Raw genomic sequence first — 25,116 nt, 5'->3', positions numbered from 1 at the left:
TTATGGCAAAGACGTTCCTCTCTTGGGATTTTAAAATATCTCCCCTTTTCAATCAAGAGGGAGTGATCACTTATTCTAAATTTAGTGATTAATCTCCTTATCTGAAAATTAGATGTATTTAGATAATATTCTAGTTTGTAATCTTAGATGTATTTAGATAATATTCTAGTTTGTAATCTTAGATGTATTTAGATAATATTCTAGTTTGTAATCTTTTTTAAGTTTTTTATAGAGAAAAAATTTACTTTTATCACCGATGTTTTGAAATTTATTTTGAATTAAATCTTCATATCTATTTTTCATTTTTAACTTTATATCGTTTTTCATTTTATTTACATCTTTTATGTCCTTACAAGTAGAAAGAATATTAAGGTCAACATTAGTCTCTTTAACAATATTTTTAGCATATGTATACCATGAGTAAGTTCCTGTCAAATCTAGAGACTGTGCTAGAGAAAAGGCTTCCTTTAACAATGGATTAATATTATTATTATATAGTCTAGCTAAATATAAAAGAGTTTGTGTTTTAATAAAACATTCTATAGGCAATCTTCCTAATTCAACTCTTGCTCCTAAATTGGATGCATTTTTTCTTATCCCTATAGTAGATTTCGTTCTAATAGAGATTTTTAAAGTGATAAAGAATATTTGAAAGGATTTGATTGGCGTTTCAGCTTTTTCTTTCACTCACACGCTAAATATAAAGGCTGATGGTTTAAATGAGAGCAAAGTCACTTTGCATTACTTATAATTACGATAAAGGCTGCAAATAAAGGCGACAGAAGTATACTGCTGATCAAAATCCCCGAAAAAATCCGGAAGTCTCATAATACATAATTGTACAAATTCACTGTTACCTATATTATTATGTGCAATATATTTTACTTACGAATCAACTGATTGGCAATATACATCTAATGTTTACAGCATTGAAGAGGAATATTGCAGTCTTCTAAACAACGTCCGCTACATTAAGCAATCCCAACCAATCATATTAACGTATTTCCAAATATGCAAATCATTCAAAGCATAAAACATGAATATCGGTTTCTTGTTGTAGATTATATGACCCTTGGTATCCTTTTGTTAGATTTGTCATTTCATTGTTTTCTCAATGAAGTTTATTGTTACTGATTTTTTTCACACTGGAATAGTTTACCGTCTGATAATTCTTATATATAATATGAATATTAGGAAATACGATGTGAAATATAATTATTTTTAGTTCTCGTTCATCTTTAAACTAAATTATATTCAAAAACATATGTTTGAAAGAAAAAAGATATTATTTAGAGGTTTCCTCCACGAGTTGGTGCCGTGTGTAATGTGCAAGGTTGTATGATTCAGCTTTGGCAACTAGTCTGAAAATATGGCAGCAATATAACATAATCTGGTTCGATGTTAAAATCAATATGTTCACTTCGCAAACTTAGGTCAAAATATATGCTATAACATATAACATCAGAAACGGTGATTATCCAACAGTGTGACATAATTTCGGAATGTATCCATTCTGTGGCATTAATCAACAATAACCTTTTATAAATAAACATTTTTTATTATACTATTTAACAAGAAAGGAAGTTCTGTTCTGCTTAGCATTTCCCATTTGTAATTCATTTTATCAGACAACAAGATGCAGGTCTCTGACGGATTATAAAAGGGTACACACTTTACACACTTATAATAAATGAGATGCAGACGAATCATGAAGACAATCTGCTGTGTAGTTTCTAAGAAATGTTTGACAGAATGTTAATTCAACATTTTGGAAAAATCTTAAGAAATTCAAATGTATGCAAGTAAGTATCGGACAGATCCTTAACACTCACATTTTACAACTGACCACTGTTGAGCTGTTGACAATATATGAAGTACATATGTACAGTAATGATGAAAAGTGTGATGAAAGTATTTGTTGGACAAAAAGAAGGATGAACGGACAGATAATCAGATGGAAAAGGTGATTACTATACAGACCTCACTTATTAGAATGAAGGTATGCTTACCGCTAGTCTTAAAATGTCAGAGAAAACAGACTACTAGTATGTGGTATGGCTTTAATCCTTGTTGAGGCTGTACAGTGACTTACGGTTGTTAATTTCTATTTCATTTGGTCTGTTGTGAAGAGTTGTCTCATTGGAAATCATACCACATCTTCTTTTTTTATATTAAATTATATAACTATATGAACGTGCACATATCAATGTCAGACCATAGAACGTGTCAAATTTCAATTCTTTTAATGGGAAAGGGCAACATATAATTGACAAAGATGGTAAACATGACATCCAAAACTGTAAATGATTGAACAAAGTATCCATAATTCAAATTCTACTCTAGAGACTATTGTTGTTTATTGGGTTCTAAACAAGAAAAATAAAAGCACTTTTTTTTCTTTTCATTTATTGAAAATAGCCTTCAGATCTTTAGAAAATAAACAATAGCATAATAAAGTGTTGATAACAGTATTTACATATCACAAGTTAACATCTATTTCTATACTAATACAGTATCAATTAAATAAATTACCAAACATTCTTCATTATACACAGTATTGTCCTATTTTCTTGATTTGGATGGTTGAATTTGAATTTCATCAAAAAATATACAAAGTTTCAAATAATTTGCCATTTCAGGATCTTAAGAACATAACGGGTAACTTAATTGTTTGTAAACCAAAAATTAAAATAATGTCTGGTTATTGGTTGAATTTCGATTGTTTGAGACAAATGTTACAAATCACAAATTTTGGTGCATTTTCTGAAACTATAATTTCTAGAAATTGAACTTAATATTAATTTGTTTCAAGTTACCTTTTTTTGGTCGAAACTGTTTTACAATCGTAAGTTAGTAATCAATTTTTAAAGAATAATATGAATGGAGAAATCTTTCCCTAAAGTTTTCTGTTTTCACCCTAATATGATCATATATGGAAATTTTTCATATAGTCACATGGTTTTCATGGGTGGTAAGTCATTGCATGATATAAAATATCAAAATTTATATATAATACGCAGTTAGGATCATTTTAAAATTAATTCAGTAAAAAGCACAACTTATAAGTCCCAATCTTTTAAACTGAAAAATTTAAGACAACAGCCTTACTTTTAAATCCAAGTTAAGGTCAGATTTTCTGTCACTTTCAAAAAATTTATAATTACAAATCCTTCCTTGAAGGTATAACAACTTATCTTCTGCATGCTTATAAGTGATAAATTTCTTTTGGAGGGCTTAAATAAAAAAAATTCATATTGTATATGATGCTTTATTTCTGATGTGTGCCTTGCAGAAATAAGGAAAGTAACTTTCCCTTTGCCATTGGATTACACAGAACTGGACTTAGTCCACAATTATAACTTCTGTTCATCTTACACTGAACATCTAATCACAAATAATAACAAATTAATAAATAAATAATTTATAGTTATAACAGATACCTGTAACAATTTTATTTTGCACTGTTCGGAAACACAAAAGAAATAAAATAAAGCACTACTTAAGTACAATTGTTAACACAAACGTCTTTTATCATTCACTCATCAAATAAAAAACAAATACTTGCATAAACTAGCTATACCAAAAATGAAATCTCTTTACTTTTTTTTTTTTTTAAATACTGTCATTTTTTTTGGTATTTTATAAAATCAAATACTTGTACACAAAGTGACGTGTCAATGATAAGTAGCATTATATATTTAAGTACAATAGGTAAGTTTTTTAAGTTCCTTTTTCCTGTGGATAGATGTGATCTTACAAGACTTGAATAATGTATATTTGGGACACCATAAGCTCCTCCCATGTAAAGGAATCTGCAATATCAGCCATCATAATGAACATGTTTATAAAGTTTTAAGTGGATGTGGCCCCAACTTTTAAAAAACAAATCTAAATCTGCTAGTACAAAGACAGATGCATAAAGACTTGAAAATAATGCCCTGCTTTTACTATAGGTGGGGCATACAAAATAATATAAAAATAGTTGTAAATATATTTTGAAGTTAAATGTATGACTGGAGATGGATTTTAATTGGTGATATGAAGTCACATGGTACATAGGTAAGAATAAATACAGAAACCAGATACAGTACAGGCAATACAAATTTTCATATACATGTATTGTTGTTTTTTTACGTTATTCATTAAGATCACATAAATGTAGCAAATCTTCACATCTCTATAAGAACATCAAATCAAATACAAAATTAAAGTCTTAGAAGTGTGGACATGCACAAAACAACTATGAGAAAAAAAATATTTAATTATAAAAAAAATTATCTTGCTTAATTTATAATCCATTTTAAACAACACTGACAAAATGTGGACACACAAACATATATGGACGGAATATTTAACATTGATATGTGATTTAATTCATTGCCAGGATGTTAGCCTTAGAAATAGAATTACTTGCTCTATTTTTTGTAGATTTTGATCCCTCTTACTGAACAGGGAACCGCATATAAGCCATGAAAGACAGATGTATAAATAAGTAACTCAACCTTCATAAAAATCTATAATAACACATATATTAGCTGCAGAACAATAGCTCTTATGATCCTTATGATACTTTTTTGACAATTTACCGGTTCATTAATTGTAAAAATATATCATGAAGCCCATGACCACTACCATTCCTCAGCTTACACATACATATGCTATAACAACTGACGACATGATTTCTCATTCTTACAACTTGGCACAAGTACTTTGATCATATCCTTCATACATTCAAAAGGACATCAATCAGAAAATCTAGACTCTCCCTTTCAAATTATGACTTTGAAGTAATTATAATCAAATACACAGCTTGTACATATATGCATGCACATGCATTTGTCATCTCTTGTTGCTCAGTTGATGTCTGCCATTTCATTTCAAATAAACAAGTAAATTGAGCCAATCAAATCATTCAAAAATGTCATCTGCTCCTATTCATTGGTCCTTACGCATTGTTTTAATGATATTCATGAAATTGACTACATGAAAAGAATTTGTGCTAGATAACTTGACGGGTTGTTACTCCTGTTTGTATTGAGAAGACCATCAAATCAGAATTTGTCCAGATAGCTTGGTAAGAAATCATCCTCAAGTGTTTGTTGTTCTCTATACTCTTTAGATATTGTGTGTATTTGTATTGTGCCATCTTCTTGACTCACAAGCTGTTGGTAAAAAAGGAATGATTAAAAACAGTGCCTTGTTATATAATGATACTTTTTCAAATGTGTTATATATCTTGCAAATAAATGAGAAATGCAACTTGAAATACTAGGATTACATATATGTAAGAACAGATCATTTCAAAATCAGTAGTAATAACTAAAACAAATTTTCAGACGGTGAAATTTTCAACTTTTTATCATTATTGTCTTCATTACAGTAACACATATCATTCACAAATACACAGTTGCAATGTTCTTATAAATAACATCATAATGAGATAAGAATATGCCATACCTTCTAAAGGCGAAGAATCAGAAAACAATGAATATCAATTTAAACAATTTTGTTTTGATTCTGCAAGGAACTGGACCTACTACATTCAACATTTGAGTTGACGACATTAAGTTTAGATAACAGAGTTTGTTTGGCATTCCCAATCCCATATTTACATTTTTGTTCACGTTTTTACATTCCTATTCTCATTTTGACAATCAGCTTAACATTTTACAAACTCACCATCTGAGGATGCCGTCCAGTAACATTTATGTGTGGTGTAAAGGCTATATGTATAACACTAAAAGAAAAAGGTGAAAATATCATTCTGAATCATGGAGGATTTATTTTTAGTTACGTCTTTCATTCATTCGGTTCAACATGTCTTAAATCACACAAAATATAATGTATAGTGCTATGATAACTTTACTGATAAGGAGTTCAATAAAAAAAAAATCTTTATTATTTGTGGTTAAAAATTTACGTTGTTGAACAAACATTTTCATGATTGTTTTAATACATTCATTGTTTAAATGAAAATATAGTTTGAATTAGTTAAGGAAAGACATTATTTAAGACAAAGTTACAAGGCAATGCCTCTCATTTGCAATTATTGAGTGGGAGTATAAAAATTCAAGTTTTTCCCAATTATTTTAAAGTATCTAAAATGTTAAATTATTCGCTGCTAAATGAATAATCTGTAAATCATTTTATAATTCTGACACTTACTTTTCTTTAGACAAAGTTTCCATTTTTGCAGGCATTGCATCCCCTTCCAAAATGTCAAATGTATAAAGTTGTGATTGGTCGTCCAGCACATAAAACACACAAGGTCTACTGCGTGACCAACGTACACATCTCAAGTTCCTTGTTCCCCATATCTTGGAAGGCCAAGTCAACAAAGGTTTTTCTGAAAAATTATTTGAACATATTATGTTGCTGGTATCCTTTATCACATATTTTGTATGCAATGAAATGGAAAGATTAAAAATAATAAAACTTGATTTATGTTTTTTTGTCTTTCTTAAATATCTACAAGTTTTGAATCATGCAAAATATTAAGGAGAAGGCTAAGATGTCTTTATAGTTTTCTGAATCTTTAAGTCACACTTTTTTTGTATTTTGTGGTTTATTTTGTTTTGTTAATACTGAGGTGGAAAATATCACAGTTATTTTTAATTACATGGTTTAGTAAATTTTGCATACAAGTTACCAAGAAGATTGAATTTAATAACTCGAATGTGTCCATAGTACACAGACGCCCCACTTGCACTATTATTTTCTATGTTCAGTGGACTGGGGTCAAATCTCTGATTTGGCCTTAAAATAAGAAAGATCATATCATAGGAAACATGTGTACTAAATTTCTAGTTGATTGACTCAAACTTCATCAAAAACAATGTTGATAATAAAATTTAACCTAAAGCTAGACAGTCGGACCTACAAACAAACAAATGAACAGACAGACAGAGAGACAAACAGATGCACAGACCCCCCCCCCCCCCCCCCCCCCCCCCCCCCCCAAAATGGTCTTATTCCTTGTCCATCTATTCAACAAAATTACCAAAAGTAATTGTCTAAAACAAGGATGATGCATTAATTAATATCAATTTATTAAAATACCAGTGAAGGATAAACTCATCAAAATGTGCAAATCTCTGACGTGAAGTTATCTGAAAAACAGACACACATCTCCTATCTTACCATCTAAAACATAGATATCTAGATAAAAATCAAATCAGTACAGAGGATGAAACTCTATTGGATCTTAGTTACAAAACATCTCTTTAAAAAGTGGTGTCATCTTTGAAATTGATACATTGATATATTAGTGAAATTTGTCAGAAGCTTGTTCTAGTAACTGAGAAGGAAAACCATACAAGGTGTAAAATTACAGTAAGATCTATTTTAAAAATAATAAATTTTATATGAGGCATTTATAAATTCTATGCAATGGTCTTAGGTCATGCACTTTGCCTAGAATAAATCTGTATAAAAAAACCTAATCACCTGATATAATATTTCACAAAATGTTTCAAGTAATGCATGAAAATACCAAACATGTGAATAAAAAATCGACTTATTTTCATTAAAAAACCTAACTATACTAAAAAAGACAACAACTGAATGTATAATATCTCAACAACTTAAGGATGCACTTAGGTGAGGTTTTGGAATAAGTGTGAAATGTTCAGAATCCTTGGTGTTTTTCCATACCATGCAAGGTAAAATATTTTGCCCCATAACACCTATTCATTTTTTTACATAAAACTTAAAAGCTCATAAAAGGTCATTTGACAAAATTTAAGCAGATTCTTAATTTTCTTTCTTTTAATTTGAAACCCAAATAATACCAATGCAAATATGAGGTAAAAGTCTAAGTCAGCCTTTTCCCGCAATATTTTAATATAAAATATCTTAAAAAGGAGCTCCATGACCTATCATTTTTTTAGCTCATTTTTATCCTTAACTAATACTCTTCCAGCTTAAAGTATCAATTTTGATTTCTTAATTTGATAAATTTTACCTTAGATCACCTAAGTACAGCTTTAATGAATTTCTAGCATGTGTTCATTTTCCCATCCTGAATAATGTTTTGTACAAAATCTAAGTGAATAGAAATTTTCCCATCCTGAATAATGTTTTGTACATAATCTAAGTGAATAGAAATTTTCCAATCCTGAATAACGTTTTGTACATAATATAAGTGAATAGAAATTTACCTGATTTGGTCCCAAATAAGTGAACACAACCTTCTGCTGTTGATGCCTGAAATAACAATCAAATAGTGGATCAGACATTTTTAATTTAAATACTGTTTATAAAAATAGACTATATTGTTTCTTACAATTTGATTATAGGGTTACTTTCTATATATTTGTACAATTTTTATTAATTAAAGTATTGAAAGAGCTAGGAAAGAGCCACTATGCTTTGATGGGTTTCTAACAAATAATCACATACTGTTAGATAAGTATCCCCATAAATATCATGATTTAAGATGACCATGAGACAATTTACAAGAATGGGAATTGAATTTCTGAAATAGTCCATTGTGCAATAGACTCCAAGTTACCAAACAGTTATGAATATGTGTCATGGGAAAAAAATCCACCGATTAAACTATCTTATTTCTATGTTCAGTGAACAGTGAAATCTTGGTAAAAAAAAAATGCCATATATATTTAATAGTAGTACATGTGTACATCTTAAAATTAATGTGTGAACAAAGTTTCAAGTTCATGTTACCATAAACTACATATAACCAAATCATTTACCTTTAAAGTGACAGACAGACAGACCAATGCACACACTAAAACACATAATACCCCTCTACTTTCATACTCTGAGCTTTAAATTGAATGAAATGATGATCCATAAGTAACTTACCAGAAAACAGGGATGACCAAAAGGAGAAAAATCAATACTTTTTACATCTACAGGAGAATCTGAAATAAAATAATCATGAGAAACAGTTCTGCAAATGAGAAATTAATTCAAAGTTTTATTTTTATAATTACCCATTGTCAACATTTAATTGATGAAGGTTTACACATGAATTAGTATTGTAGTTTCGTCAAATAAAATCCTTCACATTTCCAAAAGACATTCATTTGTCAGACATATCTCATACTATATTTGTATTTTATCTTAAATATTTGTTTACATGTCAATGTTTTTTTCAGACAGCATAAACAAAATTGGGGGAAAAGAATTAAAATTTTAAGCAAAACCAAAAAAATCATCACCAAGCTTTTCTTGTTCCTTCATCTTCCCCTTATAATAATGTACAAATAATACCTGATAAAGCTGAGAATGTTCTTGGAAAAGCTCTATTACCAAATCTTAAACCATGCAGTACATATCCCTGAAATATCATGATATAAAATTTTAATATTCCTAAACAAATCATAAATATGTAAAATAAGAAAATATCAAATTTGTTGATTAAAATTATTTTGAATGCAAGGGAAATTTTGGCAGGCTGCACTTTATTGTAAAGGACATTAAAGAAAAGAAATCAGCAAAATCTGAGTCAAAATTATATTGCAAACACAGAACAAATAAAAACAAGCGAATGGAAATGCTGTTATATTGTCTTGTGATACTTAATAAGTCAATCAAATTAAAGCTGATTTTCATATCACTTTTTTCGTATCACACTCCATGCAGTGTGATACGAGAAATATCTATTCATGCAATAAATAGATAACAAACCACAAACATAAGAGAAATAAAAAAATAGAAACACAAAATATACATAATCTTACCCCATCTGTCCCAATATAAAAATGGTTTGGATCTGTTGGAGAAATCTGCATCTCAAAGGATCGGATTGGACCTAATGACCTTGCTTCTCTGCAAAGAAAATGATATACATAAAAACTATATGCACATCACATATATTCCCAACAAGGAAACCAATACTTATACACCTTATCCCTATTTGGTAATCTGTCCTGCTTGACCTGAGAATCTGTCCTACTAGACCTGAAAATCTGTTCTGTATAAACTTTGTTGTTATACAACAATCATTTTTCCAAAGTGGCTTCAGATATTTTTTGCTATGAATGTCAAAATTTTACAGGAACATTTGTGATGTCCAGTAATGGAGGACAAATAGTAATAAGATGTAGTAAAACAGTACCAAGATTGTCTAATATAAATGCCTTAGTACCATTTAATCTACCATTAATTTTGTTTTATCTTATTATTATTTTTGTGCCATTTCAGATTACAGAAAAAAAAATACCATTTTCTTGCAAATGTACTTTGTTTTTTGCTTTTTTCTGATGGTATAAAATTAATATCTAGAAGATAATTATGTCAACAACACGTTATAGCTAACTATCCTTGTGAATATGTGAGATTTCTATCAAATGGTCTGAGGAGTTGATTACACAAGGTCTCATTGTCATAATGCTATACAAAATTTTCTTTTTTATCCTTTATTCAAGGGTCACCTCTTAAAATGTCAGATTTCTCTGACCTTTATTCAGACTTGACTGTACATACCTGACTAAGCTCTCCAGTTTTATTGTAGAACTAATAACAACTTTGACCTTGCCACCAGGAGACAACCCAAGGTCAATCTCTGAACCTGCTGGGTCTGTAGTAGTTAATTCTGCAACAACCTAAAAGTAGCATCAGAGACAATATGATGACTTTTAAGACATTCATCTATTAACTTTTGCTACCGGTACATTCATCTATTGGCTTTTACAACATCAATCTCTTGAGTGTTACAACATTCATTTATCTTGTTTATTTCTTGTGTATTGTGATTTATATTTATGAATATTGTGTTAGAAACCTTTAAAACTGTTACAAGTCAAATCAAAATTTCTCAATTTCAAATAAAATCATCCATTGTGTATTGCTGTGTGTTTGTTCATTCTACATTGCAGATAAGTATACAGGGGAAGGTTTAGCTGCGGTATCGTAGCTCTTTCGGTCCTTTTGTTATTTTTTGACTTTTTGCGGACCATAGACCGCAAAAAGTCAAAAAATAACAAAAGGACCTAAAGAGCTTCGATACCGCAGCTAGGGAAGGTTGAAATCTCACAAAACTTGTCTAACCCAAACGCATTTTTGCACCTGTCCCATGTCAGAAGCCTATGTAAGTCTTGTATATCTTTTTAAGCAGCTAGTACCAATATCTTGACTAAGTCCAACTACCTGTCATTTTCAGAAAATTTATGCTCACCTCCATTATGTGTATGAACATCCAACAAAATATAAAAAAGTTGTACCTCCAAAACTGTTGGAGGAGATAGCCAGACAAACAATGGATCGGGACAGACCAAAGGACAAAGAACTACCAAAGGGCTAACAGGGGTACATTTATATGCCCCTTTACATTTTGTGGTGGTGGCATACCAAAATTTCTCAAAGTTGTGAAAGGTAATAGACAAGATTCAGAGAAAGAAGGTACTGTGGATTCATTATTTTTCATTGGATTACACTTTTTGTGGATTCCTTGGATACAGGTTAACCACAAAATTAAATGTACAAAGAATAACAAATTTTCTGTAGGCATGTATGCATGTTTAACAAAAACATAAAATTAAATATCAACAAACATGCAATGAGTTCACAATATGATATTTATATCCTACCCAAAAGTTAATTCTTCCCTGGTCTTCACTGGACACCAGCTGGAAGGACATACCAGATCCAGAATCTGAAATACAATTATGGACTGTCTTGAGTGGAGAATACCTTATCACACTAGAAACAGTAGTTGAATCTATGTATATAAATAAACCAGCACTTTTTTACACAGTTTAAGAATAGTATTCAAGATGTTTAAAATTAACAAAAAATGTCAATTATATATACTAGACAGTGCTCCAGCTAGAAATTGAAAGGGTTAGGGTGCCATATGAGGGCAGAGCTCTTTTTTAGGATTGGAAAGGGCACTGCTAGTTTTATTGTCTACGTTTCTGTGTGTATCTTTATTGGCTTTTTATCACAAGTTCACGTTTTCTTACTGTATATGTTGACAATAAAGATACACAAATTGTTGTTTTTATTATTTATTTTTTCAAATTTGCATAAGAAAAGTCATTCATATTACATGGAGAGTTGTCTCATTGGCACTCACACCACATCTTCCTATATCTATCTATTATAAATGCATGACTACAACCTTACCACTTATCATGGTTAACTAAAGAAGACAAAATAAACTAAATATAGTATGTCATTACATTACAAAAAGTATGATTGTTAAAAATAATTTGCAATATTTTTTTTGATATGTTCATAGAAAGTTTTGATCATTAAGCTAGTAGCAAATCTTGAACTGAATGTTTGCAAGTTCAAAATGCAAATATATTTGAATCCAAAAAGTTAGACTTTTTCAAAAGTGTCTACATAATGGGCAGAAGACCACCCTATGTTGATATATTAAAAAACAGCAGTGACAGAGCTGCAATATGTAAGATCTGTATAAGCGCTCATACACTGATGATTGAAAGAGGGAGACATCTAAATATTCCCAGAAATGAGAGATACTGCTCTGTATGTAATTCTGGTCAAATTGAAAATGAAAAACATTTTCTTTTACATTGTGAAAAATACTCAACTAAGAGGGACATATTTTACCATAAAGTTTCAAATATAATTGTTGATTCTACAAAATTTCAAAAACATGAAAATAATATAATCTTTTTATTAAATAATAATTCATACACAATCCTAAAATTAACTTCCTCTTTCATCTCAGACAGTTTGAACCTGCGTAAAGCAGAACAAACTCTATAAAATTGCTAATAATCATTGTTCATAATATTACATATTAATATTGTCGTTATTTTCAATACTTATTTTGTTTGACCAACTATGTAATTAATATATCTTTTTTTAATCATTTACTGTTGATGATATTGATATCGTTCGATGATATTGTTCGAAATATGCCTATTGATATTCTATGCATTATTACTATTTGTATAACAGTTGTATGGGCCATTGCCAATTATTGTAATTGTGTTTGTGCCAATAAAATATTTGTATTTGTATTTGTACTGAATTGGTGTTAATAATACTAGAGGCTCTAAAGAGCCTGTGTCGCTCACCTTGGTATATGTGAATATTAAACAAAGGAAGCAGATGAATTCATGACAAAATTGTGTTTTGTTGATGGTGATGTGTTTTTAAATCTTACTTTACTAAACAGTCTTGCTGCTTACAATTATCTCTATCTATATTGAAATTGGCCCAGTAGTATCAGTGGAAATGTTAATTAAAAATTTAAAATTTTATGAAAATTGTTAAAAATTGACTATAAAGGACAATAACTCCTTAGGGGGTCAATTGACCATTTCGGTCATGTTGACTTATTTATAGATCCTACTTTGCTGAACATTATTGCTGTTTACAGTTTATCTTTATCTATAATAATATTCAAGATAATAACCAAAAACAGCAAAATTTCCTTAAAATTACCGATTCACGGGCAGCAACCCAACAACAGGTTGTCAGATTCATCTTCCAATTACAGGGCAGATAGATATTGATCTGATAAACAAATTCACCCCAAGTCAGATTGCTCTAAATGCTTTGGTTTTGAGTTATAAGCCAAAAACTGCATTTTACCCCTATGTTCTATTTTTAGCCTTTGTGGCCATCTTGGTTGGTTGACCTGGTCACGCCACACATTTTTTTAACTAGATACCCCAAAGATGATTGTTGCCAAGTTTGGATTAATTTGGCCCAGTAGTTTCAGAGGAGAAGATTTTTGTAAAGATAACTAAGATTTACGAAAAAATGGTTAAAAATTGACTGTAAAGGGCAATAACTCCTAAACAAGTCAACTGACCATTTCGGTCATGTTGACTTTTTTGTAGATAATACTTTGTTGAACATTATTGCAGTTTACAGTTTATCTCTATCTATAATAATATTCAAGATAAAAACCAAAAACAGCAAAATTTCCTTAAAATTACCAATTCAGGAGCAGCAACCCAACAACCAATTGACCGATTCATCTGAAAATTTCAGGGCAGATAGATCTTGACCTGATAAACATTTTTAACTGATGTCAAATTCCTCAAAAGGTTTTGGTTTTTGAGTTATATGCCAAAAACTGCATTTTACCCCTATGTTCTATTTTTAGCCATGGCGGCCATCTTGGTTGGTTGACCAGGTCACGCCACACATTTTTTAAACTAGATACCCCAAAGATGATTGTGGCCAAGTTTGGATTAACTTGGCCCAGTAGTTTCAGAGGAGAAGATTTTTGTAAAAGATTACTTTAATTTACGAAAAATGGTTAAAAATTTACTATAAAGGGCAATAACTCCTAAACGGGTCAACTGACCATTTTGGTCATGTTGACTTATTTGTAGATCTTACTTTGCTGAACATTATTGCTCTTTACAGTTTATCTCTATCTATAATAATATTCAAGATAAAAACCAAAAACAGCAAAATTTCCTTAAAATTACCAATTCAGGGGCAGCAACCCAACAACCGATTGACCGATTCATCTGAAAATTTCAGGGCAGATAGATCTTGACCTGATAAACATATTTACCCCATGTCAGATTTGCTCTAAATGCTTTGGTTTTTGAGTTATAAGCCAAAAACTGCATTTTACCCCTATGTTCTATTTTTAGCCCTGGCGGCCATCTTGGTTGGTTGACCGGGTCACGCCACACATTTTTTAAACTAGATACCCCAATGATGATTGTGGCCAAGTTTGGTTTGATTTGGCCCAGTAGTTTCAGAGGAGAAGATTTTTGTAAAAGTTAACGACGACGGACGACGGACGACGGACGACGGACGACGGACGCCGGACGCAAAGTGATGGGAAAAGCTCACTTGGCCCTTCGGGCCAGGTGAGCTAAAAATCTAATGCCATGGAAACTGACAATAAGCAAACTAAATTAATTGATGTCATCAAGTCTGACTTCACATCAACAAGATGGTTATCTAAACAGATAGCTAGCTAACACATTTTTAGCATATGAGCCTGATGTTTAGCATACATAATACTCTGATCTTTGGGTTTATTTTCATTGTTTGAAACTATTGTTTGTTATCAGGTTTCATTTAATTATTTAATTATTAATTATTAAAATCTTCATAAGTTGCCTTATGTAACTTAACATGAATTAAAAGGAAATAAAAACATCTTTAAACTTTAAGCTTGAGGTGCTGTTATCTGCGCTTTGGCCGGGTTGTTGTCTCTTTGACACATTCCCAATTTCCATTCTCAATTTCATTTAAACACTTCAATGGACTGTATTGTTGATTTATGATAGTTTATATTTTAAGTGTTGATCATTTGTTTAATGCAAGTAGCTGGATTATACACTATATCAATAATCTGATATTACCTCACTTTGAATTTCATGTACTGTAATTGTACTTATTTTAGCGGTGTATTTATTTTCACAATTTTTCGTGATAATAAATACATGTGAATCCAAATCAAACCTTTCAACTGAATGGCAATACTTATAAAATCACGAAAAATGAATACCTGTGAAAGTGTTTTGAAATACACAATTCGCAAAAATAAGTACCCGCCCGCTAAAAAAAGTACAAGTACAGTAATAGGGAAATTTGACTTGTATGAATATGGTTGTCAGGCTTACCGTCAAATGTCATCATACAGATGTGCATATCTGTAGATTTTTAATGCATATAAACTCAAATTTCTCTTTATACTACTGTAAATTAATAAATTATTTCTTGCATTTATTAATGCGATTTTGTCATTTTAGACTAAAATGCAATTTTTTCTTTGGCAAAATTTGAGAAAAACCTGTTTAATTCATACAAAAAAATTGAAAATTCGAGTTTAAACTATTGTAATTTTAACCCTGCATTTTTGGCAATAATAAAAACATCACAATAATTTCTGAATTTATAGTAATCTAGAAACTTTTTTGGAAGCAGACACACAATACTAGCATAAATTTCACACTCTCTATTAAATAGCTGATTTTCATTTACCAGATGTGTTCTTCTTTTCATCTATGATAACAGAATATAATACATGTACATGCTATTCTTTTTACCTCCTAACTAAGGATAACTCCTAACTAAGGATAACTCCTAACTAAGGATAACTCCTAACTAAGGATAACTCCTAACTAAGGATACCTCCTAACTAAGGATAACTCCTAACTAAGGATAACTCCTAACTAAGGATACCTCCTAACTAAGGATAACTCCTGACTAAGGATAACTCCTAACTAAGGATAACTCCTAACTAAGGATAACTCCTAACTAAGGATAACTCCTAGCTAAGGATAACTCCTAACTAAGGATAACCCCTAACTAAGGATAACTCCTAACTAAGGATAACTCCTAACTAAGGATAACTCCTAATAAAATGTTGACACAGAGATGGAAGAAAGTTAACAACCTCTCAAAATCAAATGTTCTTGCCAAATGTACTCTTTAATTGACACCCTGTCTGGCAGGATCAATTTTGGAAAAATAAAACCGTTATCAGAGACATGTATACTATATGTCTCTGCCGTGATAAATAAAGCATGAATTCCATTGTTTAAAATTGGGTAAAGCAAAAAATGTTCAAATTAATGAAGCAATACTTTTGTTGTTGCTTTTCTGAAATTAGAAGACTTTGCTTTCTGGAACAAAGAATTTCGACCCTTTTGAAATAATTGGCAGCACCTTTACCATGTTTACAAATCAAATAATCTATCAAAAGATGGTCATATATCAAAAAAAGTAAGTGAATGGAAAAAGACAGAGAATTTGAAGATTAATGAAACTTACCCTCTTTGGAATCTGATTCCTGTTGGGAATTTCTAAAAATAAAAATATATAAGATTGTAAATAAGTAAAATTATTCTTTTCAAGAGATAAAACTTATTTTGCTGTATCTTGATGTCTCTAAGGATTATTATCTTGGATTCATGATACTCTGAGTATAAATCTAAGCCCTGACTTAGTCTTAAATTGTATTTTCAAACTTTTCAGGAGGTGTGTGTTCATCCTAACACCATAAACCCCTCTGACTACATGTGAGCACAGGAATTGTGCTGTTAATCTTAAAATGTCATTCTAATTTGACCAATCTAACTAAATAAAATGTTTGCCTCCCCTCTTTTGGAAATCTTTTCAATTCTTTGAAGTTTTTTATATAAGATTATCGATTCAAATCTTCGGACATCAGGCAAAATAACCAGTTGTTATAAGAAACTATATTATCCTGCTATACATTATATGTAAACAAATGACAATTAAGCTATACATTTAATTGATTTTTATTACTTACTCATCTACATAAGTTGTAACAGGATTTATTGTTGTCACTGGACTGATATGGTTATCAGAGTCCGATATACCAGCTGTAAAATAAAAGGGAAATAACTTTGTAAGAGACAAGGGAGATAATTCATATCAATGTTATGATAATCTGAATCTGATATACCTGCTGTAAAATAAAAAAGGAAATAACTGTATAAGAGACAAGGGAGATAATTCATACTAATGGTTGTCACAGGACTGATATGGTTATCTGAATCTGATATACCAGCTGTAAAATAAAGGGAAATAACTTTGTAAGAGACAAGGGAGATAATTCATTGTTATGGTTGTCACTGAACTGATATGGTTATCTGAATCAGATATACCAGCTGTGAAATAAAAGGGAAATAACTCTGAGAGACAAGGGATTTTTTTTTTTATAGAAATGATAAAATAAGTGGGAAATCAGCATAAAAAACAATGGAGATAATTAGTAATGGTTTTGTTTCTCTGAATTTCATGAAAAATTAAGGAAACCACTTCTTCAAAGTATAGAGAAATAATTTGATGATCATCTTTATTTTAGTTGATTACCTGACTCTGATCAGGAAGAAACAGACTGTATTAAAATCATCAGGGAAATACTATCTATTGTTATCACTGGGCAAATTTAGTTCTCTAAATTACCCCCAGTTTTTTGGTGGGGTTTGTGTTGCTTAGTCTTTATTTTTCTATGTTGTGTCTTGTGTACTTTTGTTTGTCTTTACTGCAATTGGATGCGAATTGGAAATGAAGATAAAATAAATGTTGTGTTTCTAAGGTATACAAACAAATAGATTAATACTAATTACCTGTATTATAAGTTGGATATCGTAGAAGATGTTCTGTTTTATCAAATTCTACAGATCTGTGCAGGGATGAAGGTTCTCTTAAATCCCAGGCACATATAGAACCATCAACCTGATGAAATAAAAGTGTACACTTGTATTGTAATAATTCTTTTTCCAGTTGAAGATTTCAATTCATTTGTTCAAATTGCTCCATTGATGGAAAATTTGTATCCAATATTATGCTAGTAAAAGATTTATAGCATGAGAATGTGCAGTGTGAAGAAACTATCATTATCATAGCATGAGAAAATAAGAATTAAAATCAATGCATTTTTTTTTATTTCTTTCATTTTCTTTATTCTTTCATGTTTTAGGCCATTTTTCTCTAGTTTATAAATTTTACCCTGTATTATAATTCTTTATATCTATGCACTCTACTGTTCTCTATTCTTTATTTTTTTTTGCCTATTTTTCTCTATTCTTTAATTAATTGCCAATTATTCTCTATTCTTTAATTAATGGCCAATTATTCTCTATTCTGTTAACCCCATCCAGACCCTCTACTGTAGTGTGAAACAAACAGGTGCTTGTCATTGTTAGAAATCAATTGAGGATCAAACATCTAATCAGATTGTTGTCGCTTTGACACATTCCCCATTTCCATACTCAATTTTACCTTGTAATTATTTTGGTATTTTTTGTGTAATTATTAATTAATTTATAAAATTTGAAGTTACAACAACCAAAATGGAGGGTCTGTGTGCTTGTTTTTGAGATATATTATCCATTAAAATTTGGGCAAGAAATGATTCTTGCTAGACTTTTCATTGTTAACATTGGCCACTTTTTTGTTTCAAAAACTATGAAAAATTACAAGATTTTTATAAGATTTTCAAATATTGCTTGTTAAAACAAGGATTTGTATAGTAGCAGTACTATACAAATCATTGGTTAAACTACATGTATATGCAATAAAATTATGAAAAATAAAAGTAGGGGACTAGGGGTTAGTTTGCAAATTTTTTAATGGCTAATGGTTTAAGCCAGAGGATTCTGAAAATCGGCCAAAAAGTATAAAACAAGAGTAGCAATGATTGATTACTTACCATTCCTGCAAATGCTATAGAAGTTTTATATGGACCAAAGCAACAACATCTTGGCTGAGATTCACATGCTAAAATCCTGAAAAAGAGAATTTACAAAGATTAATTGATTGTTTTAATTTATGTACCAGGACTGTGATCAACTACTTAACTTAGATCATTAAGCTGCAAAGTCATAACTGTTGATTCATCTATTTTAATGGGCACCAATTTTCAGGGATAGATGGAAATTGCAATTTTGTGCTTTTTGAATGGTTTCTGTCATAACTACATTCTTATAGATTTTACTTGCTGATAGTGTTTACTGGTAACACTTTCTACCTTTCTATTTTAGTTTTATAAAATATTAGGTTAAACTTGTTATTCAGTCAAAAACCATTATCTAAGGCCAGTAACTCTTACAAGGAGTCATCTGATATTGTTGGGCATGTAAGAATTCAGGATATTGTTTAGATGATAATTTTGCTGTTTAGGGTTTCTGTTTATCTATTATAGTTTTCATGAAATTCCTGCTGCTTTGTCAAGGAATACAGTGTGATTCACTTTTCAATGTCATATCAGGAATTTACCAAAAAACACATTTAGGCAAGGTTATTTTAATAGATATAAACCTGGCAGTCACCTAAGTTCAAAGCACATTTGAGAAATTGTCAGAAATATTTTTTATTTTAATTGATTAAAATCAAAATAGAGCTTACGTCAATAGATATTATCAATTCGTTTAAGTTTCATGAAAACTGCTGAAAGCAATTTTGAGTAATTGTCCGAAACCGAAAAAATCCCCCTTTTTAAATTAATTAAATTAAATAGAAAGTTTCATGCAAATTGATTTTGAAGTGTTTTTACAGTTATTGACCGACATATTGACATCGGAAGTACAGACAAAAAGGACTAAAAACAGTATACCATAATACATGCCATAAATCGCTGAATTAAAGATTGGAAAACTAGGGGAAATCATCATTAATAACAATAACTCTAACAATTAGGTGGGCTAAAAAGTCTGATTAATTACCTGACATTTATTAGATTAACACCTTTACATTTAATTAATTTCCATCCTGTCACATTTAGTATGTTGTTTTTCACAGTTTGTGCGCTAACAAATGGTCGGGTAGTTGTCGCTTTGACATATTCACCATTTCCTTTCTCAATTTCATTAATGAGTATCAGTACATATGAGGGATTCATGTAAAAAAAAGTGTCTTCATATAAGGGTTCTTTCATTTTCAAGACCATTTTCTCTAATACAAAATCTGCCCAATATTCCCCATCCACTGAGTGAGTGTAAAACCAAATTCATTCCCTAATTTGCATCTATATCATTTCAATCACTTCAGAAACTTCAATTATAAATTTAAAATTGAACTTTATCTTGGATAAATTCAAACTAAAAGTTTTAAAACAACTGAATTTTTTGGTGCTTTTCATGTAAGGATAGTTTTTTAATGTATAGATAATTGTCTTTTGTTGATGTTCATAAGTGATTTTTGTTATTTAAATAGATTAGACTGTTAGTTTTCCTGTTTGGATGGTTAAACACTAGTCATTATTTAGGGCCCTTTATAGCTTGCTATGTGTGTGAACCAAGTCTCCATGTTGAATACTGTACTTTAGACCTTTAATGGTTTACTTTTACAAATTGTGACTTGGATGGAGACTTGTCTCATTGGCACTCATACCACATCTTCTTTGGTTTACTTTTACAAATTGTGACTTGGATGGAGAGTTGTCACATTGGAACTCATACCACATCTTCTTTTATGTTATTTTCCTCTGTTTCCAGTTGATTGATTATGGCAGTTCATTTGTACATATGAAATAAATCAGACAATGCTAGTGTGAAGTAATGTTATAAACCATCTGCTCAGCCTTCAGTGTTATTAATATCATTATTAGGAAATGTCATTTATATATAGCTCATAGATTTCTATAAGCTGGATAGCTATTGAATAAAATTTTATCATGCGCATGAATATTATATATTGTGGTATATATATTCTATAGGTAAATGTACATTTCATATTTACAGTCATAAAAATTGGGGTTTAGCATTTGACAGGACCGAATTCATGATTCTTCAAAAATTTGCTTCAGATTGTATTATAAAATTCACAAAATCAGCAAGACCGAACAGATTTTCACTGGCAAGGGACTGGCAGTCCTGTGCTAAATTTCAAAGACTGTATTTAGCAGATGCCAATACTGTTGCTTTTCCATATAGACTATTTTTTATTCAGAGGATGCCTTTATGATGACCACAGGAAATAGTTTAGTGTTTTATAACACAACTTCAGAACATGTTTCTGGAAGTGTTACCTCAGAAGATGAAAATTTTGTATTTTACCATCAATCAGGAACAACTGATTATACCATAAGTACTTTCAATAGTATAATGACTGACAACATATCTAAAGCACTTAATGGTGACTACATAGTTATTTTTGCAGTGCCATTTGATAAAGTTTTATCAAACAAAATTTGGCAACTGACATTTTCCTATGTAACTTTATTTTTCTTATTAACGCTGTGTATAAGATTAATATGTAAATTAATCCTACATAAGAGCATACAGACGTCGGGAAACGTTATGATAATCTCGTTCATCATCAGTGACATTTGTGTTCTGGCTCCAAAAATATCAATGGCTACTATTCTTCTTCTACGAGAAGAGTGTACAGTTTCTTACTTTGGAGCATACTGCGTAGGAATGTTCAATGCTATTGCACAACTAATAAATTTGTACAGCATAACGTTACTATCAGTTGAGAAATTACTGTATATAAACTATGCTTATCAACATAGCCGTATATTTTGCAATCTAAAGCGTGTGCTAATTTATCAATTTACTGGTTGTATCGTACTAACATTCTGCTGTTTTGTAATATTTCATGTCAAATATGATATAAATGTACAACCTGCCATTTTTATTATTTCACCTTTTGATCCAAAAGATATGAGAATAGAATTCGTTATTATTAGCATGATCTTAACTATTATCATTATTGGAAGCGTGGTAAAATTGTTTCTATATGTTGTGAAACAAAATACAATAGTTCCTGGAGAAAGTTGGACAGTATCAAACATTAGGAACAAGTATCTTTGGAAATCTCTGCTGTCAAAAGCCAAAAGTATTATATTTCCAGTTACGTGGATGTGTTTTGAACCACTTCTAGTATTCTTTTATCGAAATCATGTTACAAATTTACCAGAATTTACCCTGAAAATGGTTTTAGTGCTGGTCTTAGCTGCAAGATTTATCCACCCTCTGTTTCTAATAGGTGGCAACAAACCGCTAAAAGACAGATTTTTAAATAGGTCAAATAATACTCCATCTTGGCTGCTAGATATAAAAAATGAAAACAGATCACGAAAGAAAAGGCAATCTTTACAAGCTGGGAGCAGTTTTCAAGGTTTAAGCAAACCTATTGCACATATTTCAAGCCTTCGAGAAGAAAGTATAGTATAATAACTTCTTCTGTATATATGTATGTCCAGTCAGTCTGTGTAAAAACTGTTTTAGGGTTTGTCTGACCTAATAAGGCGACCATGCCTGATGATGTCATAAGTTTGCATATAAACATATTCTTCTAAAAATTATTTGAGAAACAGATTCCACCACCAAATCCTGTGTTATACAATATTTATCCACTCTCGACAGTTTAATTTTAAATATTTAAAATTGAACTGTCGGTAGTGGATACATATAGTATCACACCTGATGCAGTGGTAAATTCTATTATTACATCAAAATTTGTACCTTCAAATATCTGATTTGTAATGTTATAGACATTTTTTTACACGAAATTGAATAAAGTGATATTTTTTAACCTTTTTTACTTTGTGACATTTTAAAATCCTTCAAGCAAATCTTACTTGCAGACATTTGCAGACATGTTACTGCCATCTTGTAAACTAAAAAAATTTGATTGAGGAACAAAGTTTATCTGTCAAATGACTTGTTTTGACAAAGATTAGACTTCCTAATTGATATTCATTCAATGAGAGTGATATAAATATAGATTATTTTTCAAGTGATAGATTTTCACACTTTCGGATCGGCAAAAGTGAGAAAAGCAATCAAATTGAGATGACCAATGATAATCTATTTATTGCTAATTTACCTATGGCAATGTTGTTAATTTTATTGGCAACGGGCCTTGTTCTCCCTTAGTTTCTAGCAATAATTTTTCATATCACTTGACACCGCTGAGTAAGGAAATTATCAGTCAGCAAGATCTAAGGAAAATTTCATAAATGGTGATCATGTTAATTTCAATGTGAATTTCAACCTTTAATCAGATATTTATTTAATATTTTTATTCAATATTGATAAAGTTTTGATAGAGTTGTCAGTACCTGCTATAATATTTTAATCAGAAAAATGTGTTTTTTGTATATAATTGATTATGCTGTATTTTATTAATATTCCTAATCAAATATGTATTATATATGATATGTACAATACCAAATTTTTTAATATTGTTTGTACAGTTTCTGATTAATCTTTTTAGATTGGCATATACAACGTAAATTTAAGTTGTTGTTATGCATGTATATATGTTTTATGAACCTGTTTGAATATTATATTGTGTAAATATATACGTAATTGTATGTGATGAGACTATAATAAAATATTTAATCTATTGTCAATTTTATACAGATTAAACGATCCAAGGAGTACTACAAATAATAAATAAAATTAGCAGGGTTTGATATGAATTTCTCTATTGTTTATTTCAAAATAATCCTAATGATTCTGTATTCCATACAAGATTCAATGACTGCAATTTGCATTTAAAAAATACAGATTTAAGGTGGTACAAAACAATACAGGGAGATAACTCTATAAAATCAGCTAAATGTTTTAATCACATTGTACTGATTATGAAATACAAAGCTTCCCAATGATCAAAATTAGTGTGTTTGTCAAATTGCTATATAACCAATGAAATTTTTCAGATGAAATGTTTTTGGTTAAATTTTTTTTTTTTTTTTTTATATTTTTGTCAAAAGGTCAAAGTGAATATTTTGTAAAAAAAATATGAAAATTAAACGAGGCAAATTAATTTAAGTTAAGGTGTAGGGTACCACCTTAATACTTCCTGTTGTTCTCAATCAAACACATCCTTGAAAACAATATAAAAATCAAACATTATTTGCTAAATTATTCATTCTGCAACAATATTTTCATTATCCTGTATTCCAGGACTAGAATTCATTTTTTCTTTGAAATTTTTTTTTGTTTAAATGAACAGTTTAACGAGTTTCAAACTGAACTCCAAGAAAGTCCCTGTTTGTTAAGCATAAGAAGAAACTTTTTTCTCAAGTTACAAGTTGAAAAATGACGGTATGTGTTATGCGTGACTGTGTTATATACACACCATAAGACATTATTACTTGTTCATTCATTTAGATCTTAATTATAAATAGATGTGGACTTAATATTAAAGGTTAAATTATATCACTGACATGTATGGGACATAAACAACATAGTTTTGACAAAAGGGGTGGCTAAAAAGAGAATTAAACCAGTGGAAACTCTGATATGAAGAGCTGACCAATTGGTGTTTATGAGTGTGAAAAACCTCGCCATTAACGCAACAAATCTATGCAATAACACAAAAAAATAATGATAATTTTTATTGATTGGTTGTTGGTGTTTAATGCTACTTTCAGCATTTTCAGCTATATCTTGGCTGCCAATTATTATAAAAGGATAAAGCAAGAGAACCATTTACCTTCAGTAGAAAAACTAGTAACCCAAGTCAATTAGATTGTAGTTGGAAGCACCTGTCATGGGCATGATTTGAACTCACAACACAATAGACAGGCTATAGCGAGTGATACTGTAGATGATCTACTTTAACAAATCAGCCACTGAGACCATTATCAATATTTTAAAAGGGCTTGTGTTTAGATACCTACACATAAACATGCAAATTTTGAGTTATGAAAACAGTTTGCCAGCTCTCCACACTAAATGATAAGTGACAAATGATGTAGTAAAA

At 30.3% G+C, this 25,116-nt stretch overlaps 1 protein-coding gene across 8 annotated transcripts in view; it reads right to left on the bottom strand.

Moving 5' to 3' along the window:
* Positions 1–4,081: 4,081 nt before the first annotated feature.
* LOC134708492 (cytoplasmic dynein 2 intermediate chain 1-like) overlaps positions 4,082–25,116 on the bottom strand; it is a 44,429-nt gene continuing 23,394 nt past the window's right edge. For 5 of the 8 annotated variants that reach the window (XM_063569068.1, XM_063569065.1, XM_063569070.1 and 2 more), the window contains 15 exons: positions 19,109–19,184; positions 18,024–18,132; positions 17,201–17,273; positions 16,699–16,730; positions 15,907–15,927; positions 11,556–11,620; positions 10,453–10,571; positions 9,708–9,795; positions 9,238–9,304; positions 8,827–8,885; positions 8,160–8,205; positions 7,141–7,158; positions 6,166–6,346; positions 5,680–5,737; positions 4,082–5,162 (listed from right to left, as the gene is read on the bottom strand). In XM_063569068.1, coding sequence (XP_063425138.1) covers positions 5,052–5,162; positions 5,680–5,737; positions 6,166–6,346; positions 7,141–7,158; positions 8,160–8,205; positions 8,827–8,885; positions 9,238–9,304; positions 9,708–9,795; positions 10,453–10,571; positions 11,556–11,620; positions 15,907–15,927; positions 16,699–16,730; positions 17,201–17,273; positions 18,024–18,132; positions 19,109–19,184 — 1,123 coding nt within the window. In that variant the 3' untranslated portion in view covers positions 4,082–5,051. The remainder of the gene's footprint in view (positions 5,163–5,679; positions 5,738–6,165; positions 6,347–7,140; positions 7,159–8,159; positions 8,206–8,826; positions 8,886–9,237; positions 9,305–9,707; positions 9,796–10,452; positions 10,572–11,555; positions 11,621–15,906; positions 15,928–16,698; positions 16,731–17,200; positions 17,274–18,023; positions 18,133–19,108; positions 19,185–25,116) is intronic. The other 3 variants (XM_063569066.1, XM_063569073.1, XM_063569067.1) reach the window with 2 other exon arrangements.

The sequence above is a fragment of the Mytilus trossulus genome, chromosome 2, assembly GCF_036588685.1.
Source record: "Mytilus trossulus isolate FHL-02 chromosome 2, PNRI_Mtr1.1.1.hap1, whole genome shotgun sequence".
Lineage (NCBI taxonomy): Eukaryota > Metazoa > Mollusca > Bivalvia > Mytilida > Mytilidae > Mytilus > Mytilus trossulus.
Note: the sequence above shows the minus strand (reverse complement) of the source record. Positions and strands in the feature narration are given on the sequence as shown.